Source organism: Salvelinus fontinalis, chromosome 1 (genome assembly GCF_029448725.1).
Source record: "Salvelinus fontinalis isolate EN_2023a chromosome 1, ASM2944872v1, whole genome shotgun sequence".
NCBI lineage: Eukaryota > Metazoa > Chordata > Actinopteri > Salmoniformes > Salmonidae > Salvelinus > Salvelinus fontinalis.
In genome coordinates, this window is record NC_074665.1 from 51,045,743 (window position 1) to 51,059,703 (window position 13,961).

Here is a 13,961-nt window from a genome sequence, read left to right on the forward strand (position 1 = left end):
TTTGTAGTGCCTGTGAACGCGCAATCGACCCCATTCAAATCGTCATCACGTAAAGGCATCCAGGGGAAGACGTAAGCAGTGTCCGTATACTCATAGCAATAACTGCGGCCTTTTAACTGACTCCAGATCAGGGGCCAAAATTTCTGAAATCTGACTCCATGTCAGGGAAATTGCTGTAGAATGACTTCTGTTCCACTTAGAGACAAAATTTCAACTCCTATAGAAACTATAGACTGTTTTCTATCCAATAATAATAATAATATGCATATTGTATGATCAAGAATTTTGTGGGAAGCCGTTTCAAAAATTACACGATTAGCATAAATAGTGACAACAGCGCCCCCATCCTCAACAGGTTAAGACAAGTAATTAGTTATATGACGTTGGTCTCTGTAATTGTTCTGGCTGCGTCGGCACTATTTCAGATTGCAGCTGCAATGTAGAACTGTGATTTATACCTGAAAAATGCACATTTAAAAAAAAAAAACTATGCTATACCATAAATATGTTATCAGACTGTCATCTTATGAAGTTGTTTCTTGGTTAGTGGCTATATATATTTTTATTTAGTCGAATTAGTGATAGCTACTGACGCAGGAAAAAACTGTTGGAGTAAAAAAATTGTGTCTTTTGCTAACGTGTTTAGCTAATAGATTTACATATTGTGTCTTCCCTGTAAAACATTATAAAAATCTGAAACGGTGGCTTTATTCACAGGATCTGTATCTTTCATTAGGTGTCTTGGACTTGTGATTTAATGATATTTAGATGCTACTATTTAATTGTGACGCTATGCTAACGATGCTAATCAGTGTGGGGGGGGGGGGGGGGGGGGGGGGGGCTCCCGGACCCGGGGTAGGTGCTCGGTAGAGGTTAACCTGTTTATTTATTGTGTGTGTGTGTTTCCTATCAGTGGGAAAGCTGAGGGTGTTTCTTGAGTTTGATAAGTTTATTGAAGTTTGCTTGACAGGGCAACTCGGAGGTCATGCTGGCTGTCCAGTTTGTTTCTGCTTTTAGTTTTCAGCACGGCCATAGCAGAGAAGCCACTTTCACACAGATAGGTAGTTCTGAATGGTAGCATGATTCTGATTGCATGACAAGCGAGTGCAGGATACTCTCCATTACGCTGCTCCAGAACTTTGGCAGTGTCATTTCCGGGAAGCGCATGCTCAGTCCGCGATCAAATGACAGCTACACCAGCAGAACCTCTTTGTTGTTTGGCAACGTTATGCTTCCCATCTCCACTTGAAAGGGGTCCCGTATCCAGTCGTCTTGTCTCCTGTTCTCCTCCGGGAAGTAGTCGCAAAACTTTCCCTGCAGCTTGACAAGATGCTGTTTAACGTTTTTTTCTCAGTGTGTCGCTGTGCACTTTGTTGATTAGATTCTTAATCTCGAAATCAGCATTGGGTAACATGTCAATCCTCCTGTTAGAAATAATAAGATCATACACGTAACTTTAGCTAACGAGCCAGCCAGCTAATGTTAGCTAGCTAGCTAACAGTACACTTCAACCTGAAATGAAAACAACTTTCTGTCAAAATTAGAAATGTGTAATATCTGAAAATGTAGCTTGCTAGACTATCTTACCCGTAATACATCATGGATGGATGCTTCTCCCGGTCATGGCTGCCATGGTTGCCCTTAGTTTGAAAATGTAATCCGGAGACAGGTGTTTTCTCCATCTCCTTAGCTATCATACACTAATTCCACTCATTTCAAAACTGGTCCTCCAGAACGTGGAGCAACACTTACACAGTTCTAATACGCGATGTAATACATTTAAAAAATGTGTTACACAGTTTTGCCCTGCACATTGTATCGGTACCCCCCTGTATATAGTCTCGTTATTGATATTTCAATGCTGCTCTTTAAATAATTTTTACTTGTATCTCTTATTATTATCTGTATTTTTTTTAAACCGCATTGTTGGTTAGGGGCTCGTAAGTAAGCATTTCACTGTATTCATCACAAGTGACTAATACAATTTGATTTGATTTTTGATTTGACATACTGACCAGCTCAAATAGACAGAAGCATGCTGGCAGACCAATCTGAACTCATCTCTCGACATGTCCAGCCCACTCATTATCTCAGGCAATCATGGCTAGCGGGAAGGTTGCTGGCTTTTTCTGTGGCTAAACCAACAAGGCTTGTAATTCAAGTATTTTATTCGTATTTACAGATGGCATACAAGTTTGTTATTAACCTGTTTGGGCTGCAAGCCCGACGTCGGAACGAAAATGACAACAGCTGCAGGGCGCGAAATTCAAAATCTATTTTTTAAAAATATTTAACTTTCACACATTAACAAGTCCAATACAGCATTTGAAAGATAAACATCTTGTCAATCCAGCCAACATGTCCGATTTTTTAAATGTTTTACAGAGAAAACACCACATATATTTATGTTAGCTCACCACCAAATACAAAAGTGGACAGACACGTATGAATATGATTATGATGTATGAATTATGATTCAAGTAGCATGCACAAGCCAACCGAAATAAACTAAAACCAACCTAAAGAACCCAGAAAAAACTACCTCAGATGACAGTCATATAACATGTTACACAATAAATCTATGTTTTGTTCATAAAAAGTGCATATTTTAACTATAAATCAGTTTTACATTGATGCTACCATAAATGCTACCACATAGCTACAGTCTGAATCCAGACGGGAGTAGCCAGAGAAAATACATACACCAACGTCGACTACTAATTACACCTCATAAAACATTTCAGAAAAACATATGGTGGATAGCTAATGAAAGACAGATATCGTGTGAATAAAGCCAATATTTCCGATTTTTTAAAGTGTTTTACAGCGAAAACACAATATATCGTTATATTAGCTAACAACATAAGCTAGCATAAGGCAGCATTGATTCTAGTCAAGCGCTAGCCTAGCACAGTTAGCAAAGTTAGCATACAACAGTTCGACAGATAAATGAAAAAGCATCCCAAATTGGGTCCTTATCTTTGTTGATATTCCATCAGAATGTTGTAACGGGGTCCAATGTCCAGTACAGTCTTTAGTTGGGTTCCAGAACGAAATATTTCCCTCTTTGGTTAGCAAGCACCACGGCTATGCGGCGCTAAACTTTCTGTCTTCAAAACATTCTTCCAAAACATCACGTCTAAAGTCCAGAATAAATTGCAATAATATAATTAAAGTATATTGAAAAAACATACTTTAGGATGATTTTGTGACATGTATCAAATAATATCGAAGTCAGAGATCATATTCACCGTTATCGACCTTCTTCCAGTAGCCGAGACCAAATTCTGCTTCGCGCCCGGATTTTTTTTTTAACTGCGCAGGTATCACAAGAAGGTGTGGTATTCAGTCCATGGACGAGATATTCGACTCCTTTCAATTCTCACTTCCGCATTACACCCGGATGAAGGCGTGTGACGTGTTTCTACGGTCCTAAGTGTAATGACCTTTTATAGACAAGGTCTTAAAGAGACACATCGCATTTTGGAAATCTCAATTCGGCTGGGAAAATGGCTGTAAAAATATTTCTGTTCGACTTAGAGAAATAATTCAAACCTTTTTAGAAACTATAGACTGTTATCTATCCAACAGTAGTAAATATATGCATATTGTAAAATAAAAAATTTCTTAAGAGGCCGTTTGAAAATGTGCACATATTTTCCAGTTTTTTCAATATTCACCCTGCAGCCTGAAGAAGTTTTAAGGTACATGGAAGTTCACATGCTCCAGAAGGCATTTATGCGATAAAAATGCATTTTGATTTAAAAAAAAGTTTACATTCAAATGTCTCTACTGTGAAGTAGTGACCCGCTACATACGCCTAGTTTCCTGAAACGCGTCACATTTCTGCTCAGGAATGTGCACAGTTTAGAGGGAACATTGGTCTTAAGTACACCAGCTGATCCACCTCATTGTCCTAAGCAGATTTGTTTTTACTATTGCTGTTCAATTCTGCTGTAATAAATTATGGCCAGTTCAGTTTACTGCTCTCTCTCTCTCTCCTCTTCACAGCGCTGCCTGCAAACAGTAAACTGCAACAAAACTCTGTAAATTAATAAGGATTCTGCCTCCTTATGATAGAAATTAGTCACCAAGGACTCTTGTAATTTTAAAGAGGATTTATTTTTTATGTTCCTTTCTGTAAATCCAAAACAGGTTAGGTGCTGGTTTTGTACACTATTGTATTTTTTACCTTTGGCATTCCCTTGATAAGTCATATCCAGGTGTTATAGGGATTTGTGTGTGTTTCTCAGTGTAGAGTCTAGACTGAAAATAAACTGTTTCCAATTTTAGAACCCACACCCATCCCTTTACACATGTTCACTCCCCCTCGCTGACGTGAAAGTATTAGATACGTCCCTGCAATATGATGGAAAGCTTAGCTCACTAGAGGGACTTGTGGACTTATACCATAATGTAGCTTATCCAGTCATCGAAGAGTCACTGGGGAGGGAACTAACGAGGACAGTGACAGGAAAGTAAGTTATCCAATTAGAATCCCCAAATTCTGTCTGGATGGAGATTAAGTTCTGATGGATGTAATACAGTATGAATTTAGCTGTTTACTAATGCTGCTGTGTGTTGTTGTCTCTCCCTCTACAGGATAGGCCTGCTGCTTCTGGGAAAGCCCCTAGACAGGGAGACCACTGACCAGTATCGTCTCATTGTCACTGCCTCTGATGGCAACCTAGGAGGGGTGAGAAACTTTATTCAGAGTTTAAATTGATTGATGGATGGATGGATGGTTTTATTGATTGATATCAATGTGCAGGTCTGACTTTCAATGATTCATACAAAGGTCACAGTCAGGATACAGGGGCCGCTTGCACCAGTTGGGCTCCGCTGTAACATGTGCTCTAAGCAGGACCTACAAATGTGACCTGTTGCACCACAGGGGCGTAGGCCCTTCTATGAGCTCTAAGCAGGACCTAAAAATGGTACCTCTCGCACCACATGGGCGTGAGCCCTTCTATGAGCTATAAATTATACGCTTAGTAGGGAGCAGGCATACACTCTTAGAAAACAAAGGTGATGTCTAGAACCTAAAAGGGTACTTTGGCTGTCCCCATAGCAATCGATATTTTCAAAATCATGTGTCTCGAGTTCATATTTCACAACCTCTGCAGGCTTTATCAATTGCATGTGTGTGAGTCAATAGCAATAACAAATAATCATCTATAAGTCTATGCTAGGTAAAGCTCCGCCTTATCTCAGCTCACTGGTCACAATAACAACACCTACCCGTAGCACACGCTCCAGCAGGTATATCTCACTGGTCATCCCCAAAGCCAACACCCCCTTTGGCCGCCTTTCCTTCCAGTTCTCTGCTACCAGGGACTGGAACAAATTGCAAAAATTGCTGAAGCTGGAGACTTACATTTCCCTCACTAACTTTAAACATCAGCTATCTGAGCAGCTAACCGATCGCTGCAGCTGTACATAGCCCATCTGTAAATAGCTCATCCAATCTACCTACCTCATCCCCATATTGTTTTTATTTACTTTGCTGCTCTTTTGCAGACCAGTATCACTACTTACACACCATCATCTGCTCATCATCATCTGCTCATCTATCACTCCAGTGTTAATCTGCTAAATTGTAATGACTTTGCTACTATGGCCTATTTATTGCCTTACCTCCTCATGCCATTTACACACACTGTATATATACTTTTTTGCTATAGTGTTATTGACTGTATGCTTGTTTATTCCATGTGTAACTCTGCGTTGTTGTTTCTGTCGCACTGCTTTGCTTTATCTTGGCAAGGTCGCAGTTGTAAAACTAGCTTACCTGGTTAAATAAAGTTTAATCAAATTTAAACATTTTAAAAAATAGACTAGGCCTCCACTTGGTTTAGGATACATTAGCAAAATAAATGTTTCTGATCAATGATAGATGAGTCAACAAATACTGTAGATGAGCTACCACTTCCACTTAATTGCCCAGAGATCAATTAACCAAATATACAGACAGAAATGCAGTTAAAGAAAACCAAATTGATTGATTACGCTCTCAGACAAGTCATTGGATTTTGGTTGGGAGTAGGCTAAGCCTACTACGCGAGTGAACAGAAAAAATATCCACTTGTTATCATAACATGCTAGAAAAAAATTCTGATCAGTGCTAGATGCGCAAACTAAACTAAATATGGTGATGAGCACACCTCAACATAGCTAACCGTTTCCCAATAATTGTAACCAAATATCTAAAGATTCGGTGAATACCAAAATCTGACATTGATTTATCAAAACGTGTCTCCATGCTTGTCTCAAAGCGGAAAACATATTTTCAAGCATGGGGGTGGCTGCATCATGTTATGGGTATGTTATGGGTATGCTTGTCATCGGCAAGGACTATGGAGTTTTTTGGGGGGGGGAGTAAAAATAAACAGAATAGTGCTAAGCACAGGCTAATCGTGGAGGAAAACAGGAATCAGTCTGCTTTCCAACCTACACTGTAGGACAAATTCACCTTTCAGCAGGACATATACCTAAAATACAAGGCCAAATACACACTGGAGTTACTTACCAAGAAGACAGTGAATGTTCCTGAGTGGCCGACTTAAATCTAATTGAAAATCTATGGCAATAACAGAGGAATGTTTTTAAGAATAATGAAGCGAATGGAGAATTTTGAAAATAATAATGGGCAAATACAGGTGTGGAAAGCTCTTAGAGACTTACCCAGAAAGACTCAACGCTGTAATCGCTGCCAAAGGGGCTTCTACAAAGTATTGACTCAGTGCTGTGAATACTTGCATACCAGTCAAAAGTTTGGACACAGCTACTCATTCAAGGGTTTTTGTTTGTTTTAACTTTTTTCTACATTGTAGAATAATAGTGAAGACATCAAAGTAGCCATCCATTGCCTTGATAACAGCTTTGCACACTCTTGGTATTCTCTCCACCAGCTTCATGAGGTAATCACATGGAATGCATTTCAATTAACAGGTATACCTTGTTGAAAGTTAATGTGGAATTTATGCGTTTGAGCCAATCAGTTGTGTTGTGACAAGGTAAGGAGGGTATACAGTAGATAGCCCTATTTGGTAAAAGACAAAGTCCATATTATGGCCAAAATAGCTCAAATAAGCAAAGAGAAATGATATGTCCATCTTTGCTTTAAGACATGAAGGTCAGTCAATCCGTAAAATGTCAGGAACTTTGAAAGTGCAGTCACAAAAACCATCAAGCGCTATGTTGAAACTGTCTCTCATGCGGACCGCCACAGGACAGGAAGACCCAGAGTTACCTCTGCTGCAGAGCCTCAGAAAGTGCAGCTCAAATAGATGCTTCACAGACTTCAAGTAACAGACACATCTCAACATCAACTGTTCAGTGGAGACTGCGTGAATCAGACCTTTAAGGTTAATTTGCTACAAAGAAGCCACTACTAATATATGACACCAATAATAATAAGAGATGTTCTTGGGTCAAGAAACACGAATAATGGACATTAGAAATCTGTGGAAATCTGTCCTTTGGTCTGATGAGTCCAAATTTGAGATTTTTGGTTCCAACCGCCATGTCTTTGTGAGACGCAGAGTAGTTGAATAGATGATCTCCGCATGTGTGATGCATGGAGGCGGAGGTGTGATGGTGTGGGGATGATTTGCTGGTGACACTGTCTGTGATTTATTTAGAATTCAAGGCACCCATATCCAGCATGGCTACCACAGCATTCTGCAGCGATACACCATCCCATCTGGTTTGCACTTACTGGGACTATCATTTTGTTTTTCAACAGAACAATGACTCAACACACCTCCAGGCTGTGTAAGGGCAATTTGACAAATAATGAGAGTGATGGAGTGCTGCATCAGATCACCTGGCCTCCACAATCACCCGACCTCAACCCAATTGAGATTGTTTGGGATGAGTTGGACTGCAGAGTAAAGTAAAAGCAGCCAAAAAGTGCTCAGCATATGTGGGAACACCTTCAAGACTTTTGGAAAAGCATTTCAGGTGAAGCTGGTTGAGAGAATGCCAAGAGTGTGCAAAGGTGTCATCAAGGCAAACTTTAGACAAAGGACTGTGAGACATACGTTTAGTCCTAGACACATTAAAAGGGATGAATACGGAGGGTACGGGGCAACAGAAGACAAACAGTAGAGGGGATAATGTTCTTGGAGATGGGGAAAGGGCCGATAATGCGGGGGGGAAATTTGCGGGACTCCAACCAGAGGGGCAGGTTACAGTATCCTGGCTTCCCCCCTCTCAGCACTTACCTCTCCCAAGGTTTCCTTCACGGGGTCGCCAGCAGCTGACCAGGCGTTCTCGAACCTTAAATGTCGATTCACTACAGCCCCCATCTTAGTCCATTTGGACCCGTTCCATTAGTTTGTGGTGGAGTTCGATACCTCAGATGTCGGAGTGGGTGCCGTCCTGTCCCAGCGTTCTTCCCAGGACCAAAATCTCCACCCCTGCGCAATCCTCTCCCATCGTCTTACCCCTGCTGAGATGTGGGAAATCGAGAACTCCTCACCGTCAAGACGGCGTTGGAAGGGGCAGAACACCCATTCTTAGTGTGGACTGACCATAAGAACCTGGAATATCTCCGCACCGCCAAGTGCCTCAACTCTAGGCAGGCTTGTTGGGCCGTGTAGTTCACCCGGTTCAATTTCACTCTCTCCTACCGCCCGGGGTCCAAGAACATGAAGCCGTACGCACTCTCACTGTTGTATTGCCCTGCTGCTACTCTGTCTGACCCCGAGACCATCCTCCCTACCTCCTGTCTAGCGGATGCAGTCATCTGGGGTATAGAGAGCATAGTCCATAAGGCTAACCGGATGTTTGTCCCGGACTCTGCCCGTTCCCCAGTCCTGGAATAGGCACATTCCTCCAAACTGACCTGTCATCCAGGCTCCCGTCGGACCCTAACAAGTATACATAAGCTGTACGTGAGTTTCAAGTTTGGGGAAGTTCATTTTCACCATAAATTAATAATTATGTTGTTGCCCCTCTAATTAATAATTATGTTGTGGATGATGTATTAAACCACTCAGACACATCAAATATGCAGTCGTCTTTCTGAACTGAGCTGCAGGACAGGAAGGAAACTTCTCAGGGATGTCACCATGAGACCATTGGTGGTTTTATAATAGCTAAAGAGTTCAATGGCTGTGATGGGAGAAAACTGAGGATGGATCAACAACATTGTAGTGACTCAACAATAATGACCTAAATGACAGAGTGAAAGGAAGAATGACAGTAGGCCAAATTAAAATATTCCAAAACATGCATATGTATGCAACAAGGCACTCAAGTAATACTGCAAAGGAATATACTTTTTGGACTAAATCCAACACAACACATCACTGAATAACTTCATCGCTATTTTCAAGCATGGTGGTGGCTCCATCATGGTATGGGTATGCTTGACATCGGCAAAGACTGGGGAGTTTCTCAGGATAAAAAGAAACGGGATTTAGCTAAGCACAGGCAAAATCCTAGAGGACAAACTGCTGTAGTCTGATACACTGAGAGAGGAATTCACCTTTCTGCAGTAAAATAACATAAAGCCAAATCCTGTGTAGTAAGTTAGTGTTGACTTAAATTTGCTTAAAATATATGTTGCAAGACTTGTACATTGCTGTCTAGCCATGATCCCCAACACCTTGACAGATAATTAATATATTCTTTTATAATAATGGGCCAATATTGCACAATACAGGTGTGCAAAGCTCTTATGAGACTTAACTGGCATTGTGAAAAACACAAGGCTCATCGTCAATGAATTACGTGGTAAGTTATCCTTTGACTGCTTCTGCTGCTCGCGAGTGATGTAGTGATGTCCTGTTCCATAGGTTTTTTTTTGCTATCCCTACCACTAGTTGCTCCATTTTCGAAAGACACCCCCCCCCAATGAAGGACATTCGGAAACGAGGGGGAAGGCTAAGGGGGGCTATTGGGATTGAGCCTTCCTTTATTGAATCAGAGCTAACCTCAATTGGCCAAATTTGCCTGGTGATTTTAATTATCTCCCCTTTAAGAATGTGTTTACAAAGGCTTCAACGGTATAATATAACTGGGCTAACTGTACATACGCAGATGTATGAGCAACATCAGCAAGAATACAGGCCTTAAATGTAGCTCAAACATCCTATTACTCCCAACTGAACAGCAACGGCAGTGGTAACTCCTGGGTGCTGTTCTCTACTATGAACAAGCTCCTCCAACCCGTGAACAATTCTGCTACCTCAGCCTCCCCAGAACGTTGCAATCAAAACCGTGCTTCTTCCAAAGCAAAATTGAAAACATCCACAACACTATCATGTCCTCTCCAGCCTCCGTATTTGACCTACCCAGTCCTAAGCTCACTGAGTCAAGGTTTTCCACATTCATCACTGTCACTGCAGCTGATGAGGCCCACCACTTGCTCACTTGACCCTATCCCCACCTCCCTTGTCAAGACCTGCTTTCCTGCTCTGGAGCCTTCTTCACAGAAAGTCCCTCATCACTGGATATGCCCCACCAGTACTTAAAAAGCCTTGATCTGACCCTGACAACCTCCAGAAGTACAGGCTTATTTTCAACATGCCCTGAGTAAGCTCGTCGAATGCACAGTTTCTAGCCAACTCCAAAACCATCTGACCACTCGCAACCTACTTGAGCCATCCAGTCGGATTTCAGAGCTAGACACAGCACAGAGACTACCCTGGTAAGGTCCACCAATTACCTCCTTATGAATGCTGACTCTGGGGCTGCCAGCATCCTCATACTTCTGGACCTCAGTGCAGCATTCAACAGGGTCAGCCACGCCATCCTACTAGACCACATGGAGAAGCACCTGGACTTGTCAGACACTGTCCTGGACTGGTTCAGGTCCTATCTCATTAATCACTACCAGTTTGTAGCTATCGGCCCTAGTAGGTCAGACACAGTTGGCGGCCCGACGGGTGGAGGACGTCCGGGGGGGGGGATGAGTCCAGGTGAGGAGGAGGATTATTTAAAATACTGTTTGAAGTAGTAGGGTTCAGATGTTTTCGGAAGATGGGCAGGGACTCTGCTGTCCTAGCTTCAGGGGGAAGCTGGTTCCACCATTGGTGTGCCAGGACAGAGAAGAGCTTGGACTGGGCTGAGCGGGAGCTGCCCTCCCGTAGGGGTGGGAGGGCCAAGAGAACTGCGGAGGCAGAACGGAGTGCTCGGGTTGTGGTGAAGGATTTGAGCATAGCCTGAAGGTAGCGAGGGGCAGTTCCTCTTGCTGTTCCGTAGATAAGTACCATGTTCTTGTAGTGGATGCGAGCTTCGACTTGAAGCCAGTGGAATGTGCGGCGAAGCAGGTGACATGAGACAACTTGGGAAGGTTGAAAACCAGGCTGGCTCTAGCATTCTGGATAAATTGCAAGGGTTTGATGTAACAAGCGGGGAGCCAGCCAACAGCGAGTTGCAGTAATCCAGACTGGAGAGGAAAAGTGCCTGGATTAGGATCTGCGCCACTTCCTGTGTGAGGTAGGGTCATACTCCACGGATGTTGTAGAGCATAAATGTGCAGGAGCGGGTCACTGCTTTGATATTTGCAGAGAACGACAGGGTGTTGTCCAGGTTCAGTTCTGTCTCGTTGAGTTTGAGGTGGTGGGCCGACGTCCAAGTCGAGATATCTGTCATGCACTCAGAGATGCGTGTTGCCACCTGGGTGTCAGAAAGGGGGAAGGAGAAAGTCGTTGAGTGTCATCCGCATAGACATGATAGGAGAGATTATGCGGGGATATGACGGAGCCGAGTGACTTAGTGTATAAAGAGAAGAAGAGAGGGCCTAGAATCGAGCCCTGGGGCACACCAGTAGTGAGAGTACGTGGTGCAGACACAGATCCTCTCCACGTCACCTGGTAGGAGCGGCCTGCCTGGTAGGATGCAATCCAAGAGTGTGCATAGCCTGAGACGCCCAACCCTGAGAGGGTGGAGAGGAGGATCTGATGGTTCAGGTTGTCAAAGGCAGCAGATAGATCTAGGAGGAAGAGAACAGGGCATAGAGAGTCAGCTTTTGCAGTGTGGAGAGGCTCTGTGACACAGAGAATAGCAGTCTCGGTTGAGTGACCCTTTTGAAGTCTGACGTTTTTGTGAGAAGACTGATTTTCGGGATGTCTCATGGTCTGACAAACACCGCTCTAGCTCTACCAACTTTCACCGCAGATATATGTACAAAAGTGTGGGAACACGACTTCAAATTAGTAGATTTGGCTATTTCAGCTACACCGTTGCTGACAGGTGTATAAAATCAAGCATACAACCAGCCATGTAATCTCCATAGACATACATTGGCAGTATAATGGCCTTACTGAAGAGCTCAGTGACTTTCAATGTGGCAACGTCATAGGATGCCACCTTTCCAACAAACCAGTTCGTCAAATTTCTTCCCTGCTAGAGCTGCCCCGGTCAAATGTTGCTGCTTTTATTGTGAAGTAGAAACATCTAGGAGCAACAACGGCTTAGCTTTCGAAGTGGTTGGCCACACAAGCTCACAGAAGGGGACACAAGCTCCGAGTGTTGAAATACGTAGTGTGTAAAAATTGTCTGTTCTCGGTTGCAACACTCACGACCGAGGTCCAAACTGCTTCTGGAAGCAACGTGAGTGCAAGAACTGTTCGTCAGGAGCTTAATGAAATGGGTTTCCATGGCCGAGCAGCCGCACACATACCTAAAATCTGGACTTTGGAGCAGTGGAAATGCGTTGTCTGGAGGGATGAATCACGCTTCACCATCTGGCAGTCCGACGGACAAATCTGCATTTGGCGGATGCCATGAGAACGCTACCTGATGCATAGTGACAACTGTAAAGTTTGGTGGAGGAGGAATAATGGTCTGGGGCTGTTTTTCATGGTTTGGGCTTGGCCCCTTAGTTCCAGTAAAGGGACATCTTAACGCTACAGCATACAATTACATTCTAGATGATTCTGTGCTTCCAACTTTGTGGCAACAGTTTGGGGAAAGCCCTTTCCTGTTTCACCATGACAATGCCCCCGTACACAAAGCAAGATCCATACAGAAATGGTTTGTCAAGATTTTTGTGGAAGAACTTGACTGACCTGACCTCAACCCCATCGAACACATTTGGGATGAATTGGAACGCCGACTTAAGAGCCAGGCCTGATCGGCCAACATCAGTGATCGACCTCACTAATGCTCGTGGCTGAATGGAGGCAAGTCCCCGCAGCAATTTTCCAACGTCTAGTGGAAAACCTTCCCAGGAGAGTGGAGGCTGTTAGAGCAGCAAAGGTGGGACCAACTCCATATTAATGCCCATGATTTTGGAATGAGATGTTCGGCGAGCAGGTGTCCATATAATTTTTGTCATGTAGTGTATGTAGGGGAATCACGAGGGGGGTCCAGCTCTCACCCTGTCAGGTTCCCATGGTTACACAAGTTCTGTTATAATTACAGAACCCTTTTGGCACCTCACATCACATCTCTCTCTCATTCTCTCTCTCTTTCCCTGTCATTCTTTCCTGATGCGCTCTCTTTGTCTACCCTCTCTCTATCTCACTTGTCAATCTCTCCCACTCTACATATCTAAACCCATCATCTCCGCCTCAACTATATATCACTCTATTAGACCTCTTCTTGTGTTTCTCTCGTGTAGTGTATGTAGGGGAATAACGAGGGGAGGGCCTGCTCTCTCCCTGTCAGGTTCCCATGGTTACACAAGTTCTGTTATAATTACAGAACCCTTGGGCACCTCAAATCACATCTCTCTCTCTATCTCTCTCTTTCTCTCTCTCTCGCTCTGTCATTCTTTCCTGATGCACCCTCTTTGTCTACCCTCTCACTAGTCAATTGCACACAATCTCTCCCACTCTATATATATCGAACACTATAATCTCCTCCTCAACTGTATTTCACTTTATTACACCTGATGGGTTGCAGGGGCAGCCAGTAATTGTCCTGCTCCCATGGGGACTCCATCATAATAGACACACACAAGCTCACATGTTTGCAAGTCCACACCTGTACATGCACACCAG

General features: G+C 43.2%; 1 protein-coding gene across 2 annotated transcripts in view; it reads left to right on the forward strand.

The window, feature by feature from the left end:
• The window catches only part of LOC129857348 (protocadherin-15-like), a 311,697-nt gene that overhangs the window by 148,671 nt on the left and 149,065 nt on the right, over positions 1 to 13,961 (forward strand). For both annotated transcript variants that reach the window (XM_055925506.1, XM_055925513.1), the window contains one exon: positions 4,603 to 4,696. In XM_055925506.1, the coding sequence (XP_055781481.1) occupies positions 4,603 to 4,696 (94 nt within the window). The remainder of the gene's footprint in view (positions 1 to 4,602; positions 4,697 to 13,961) is intronic.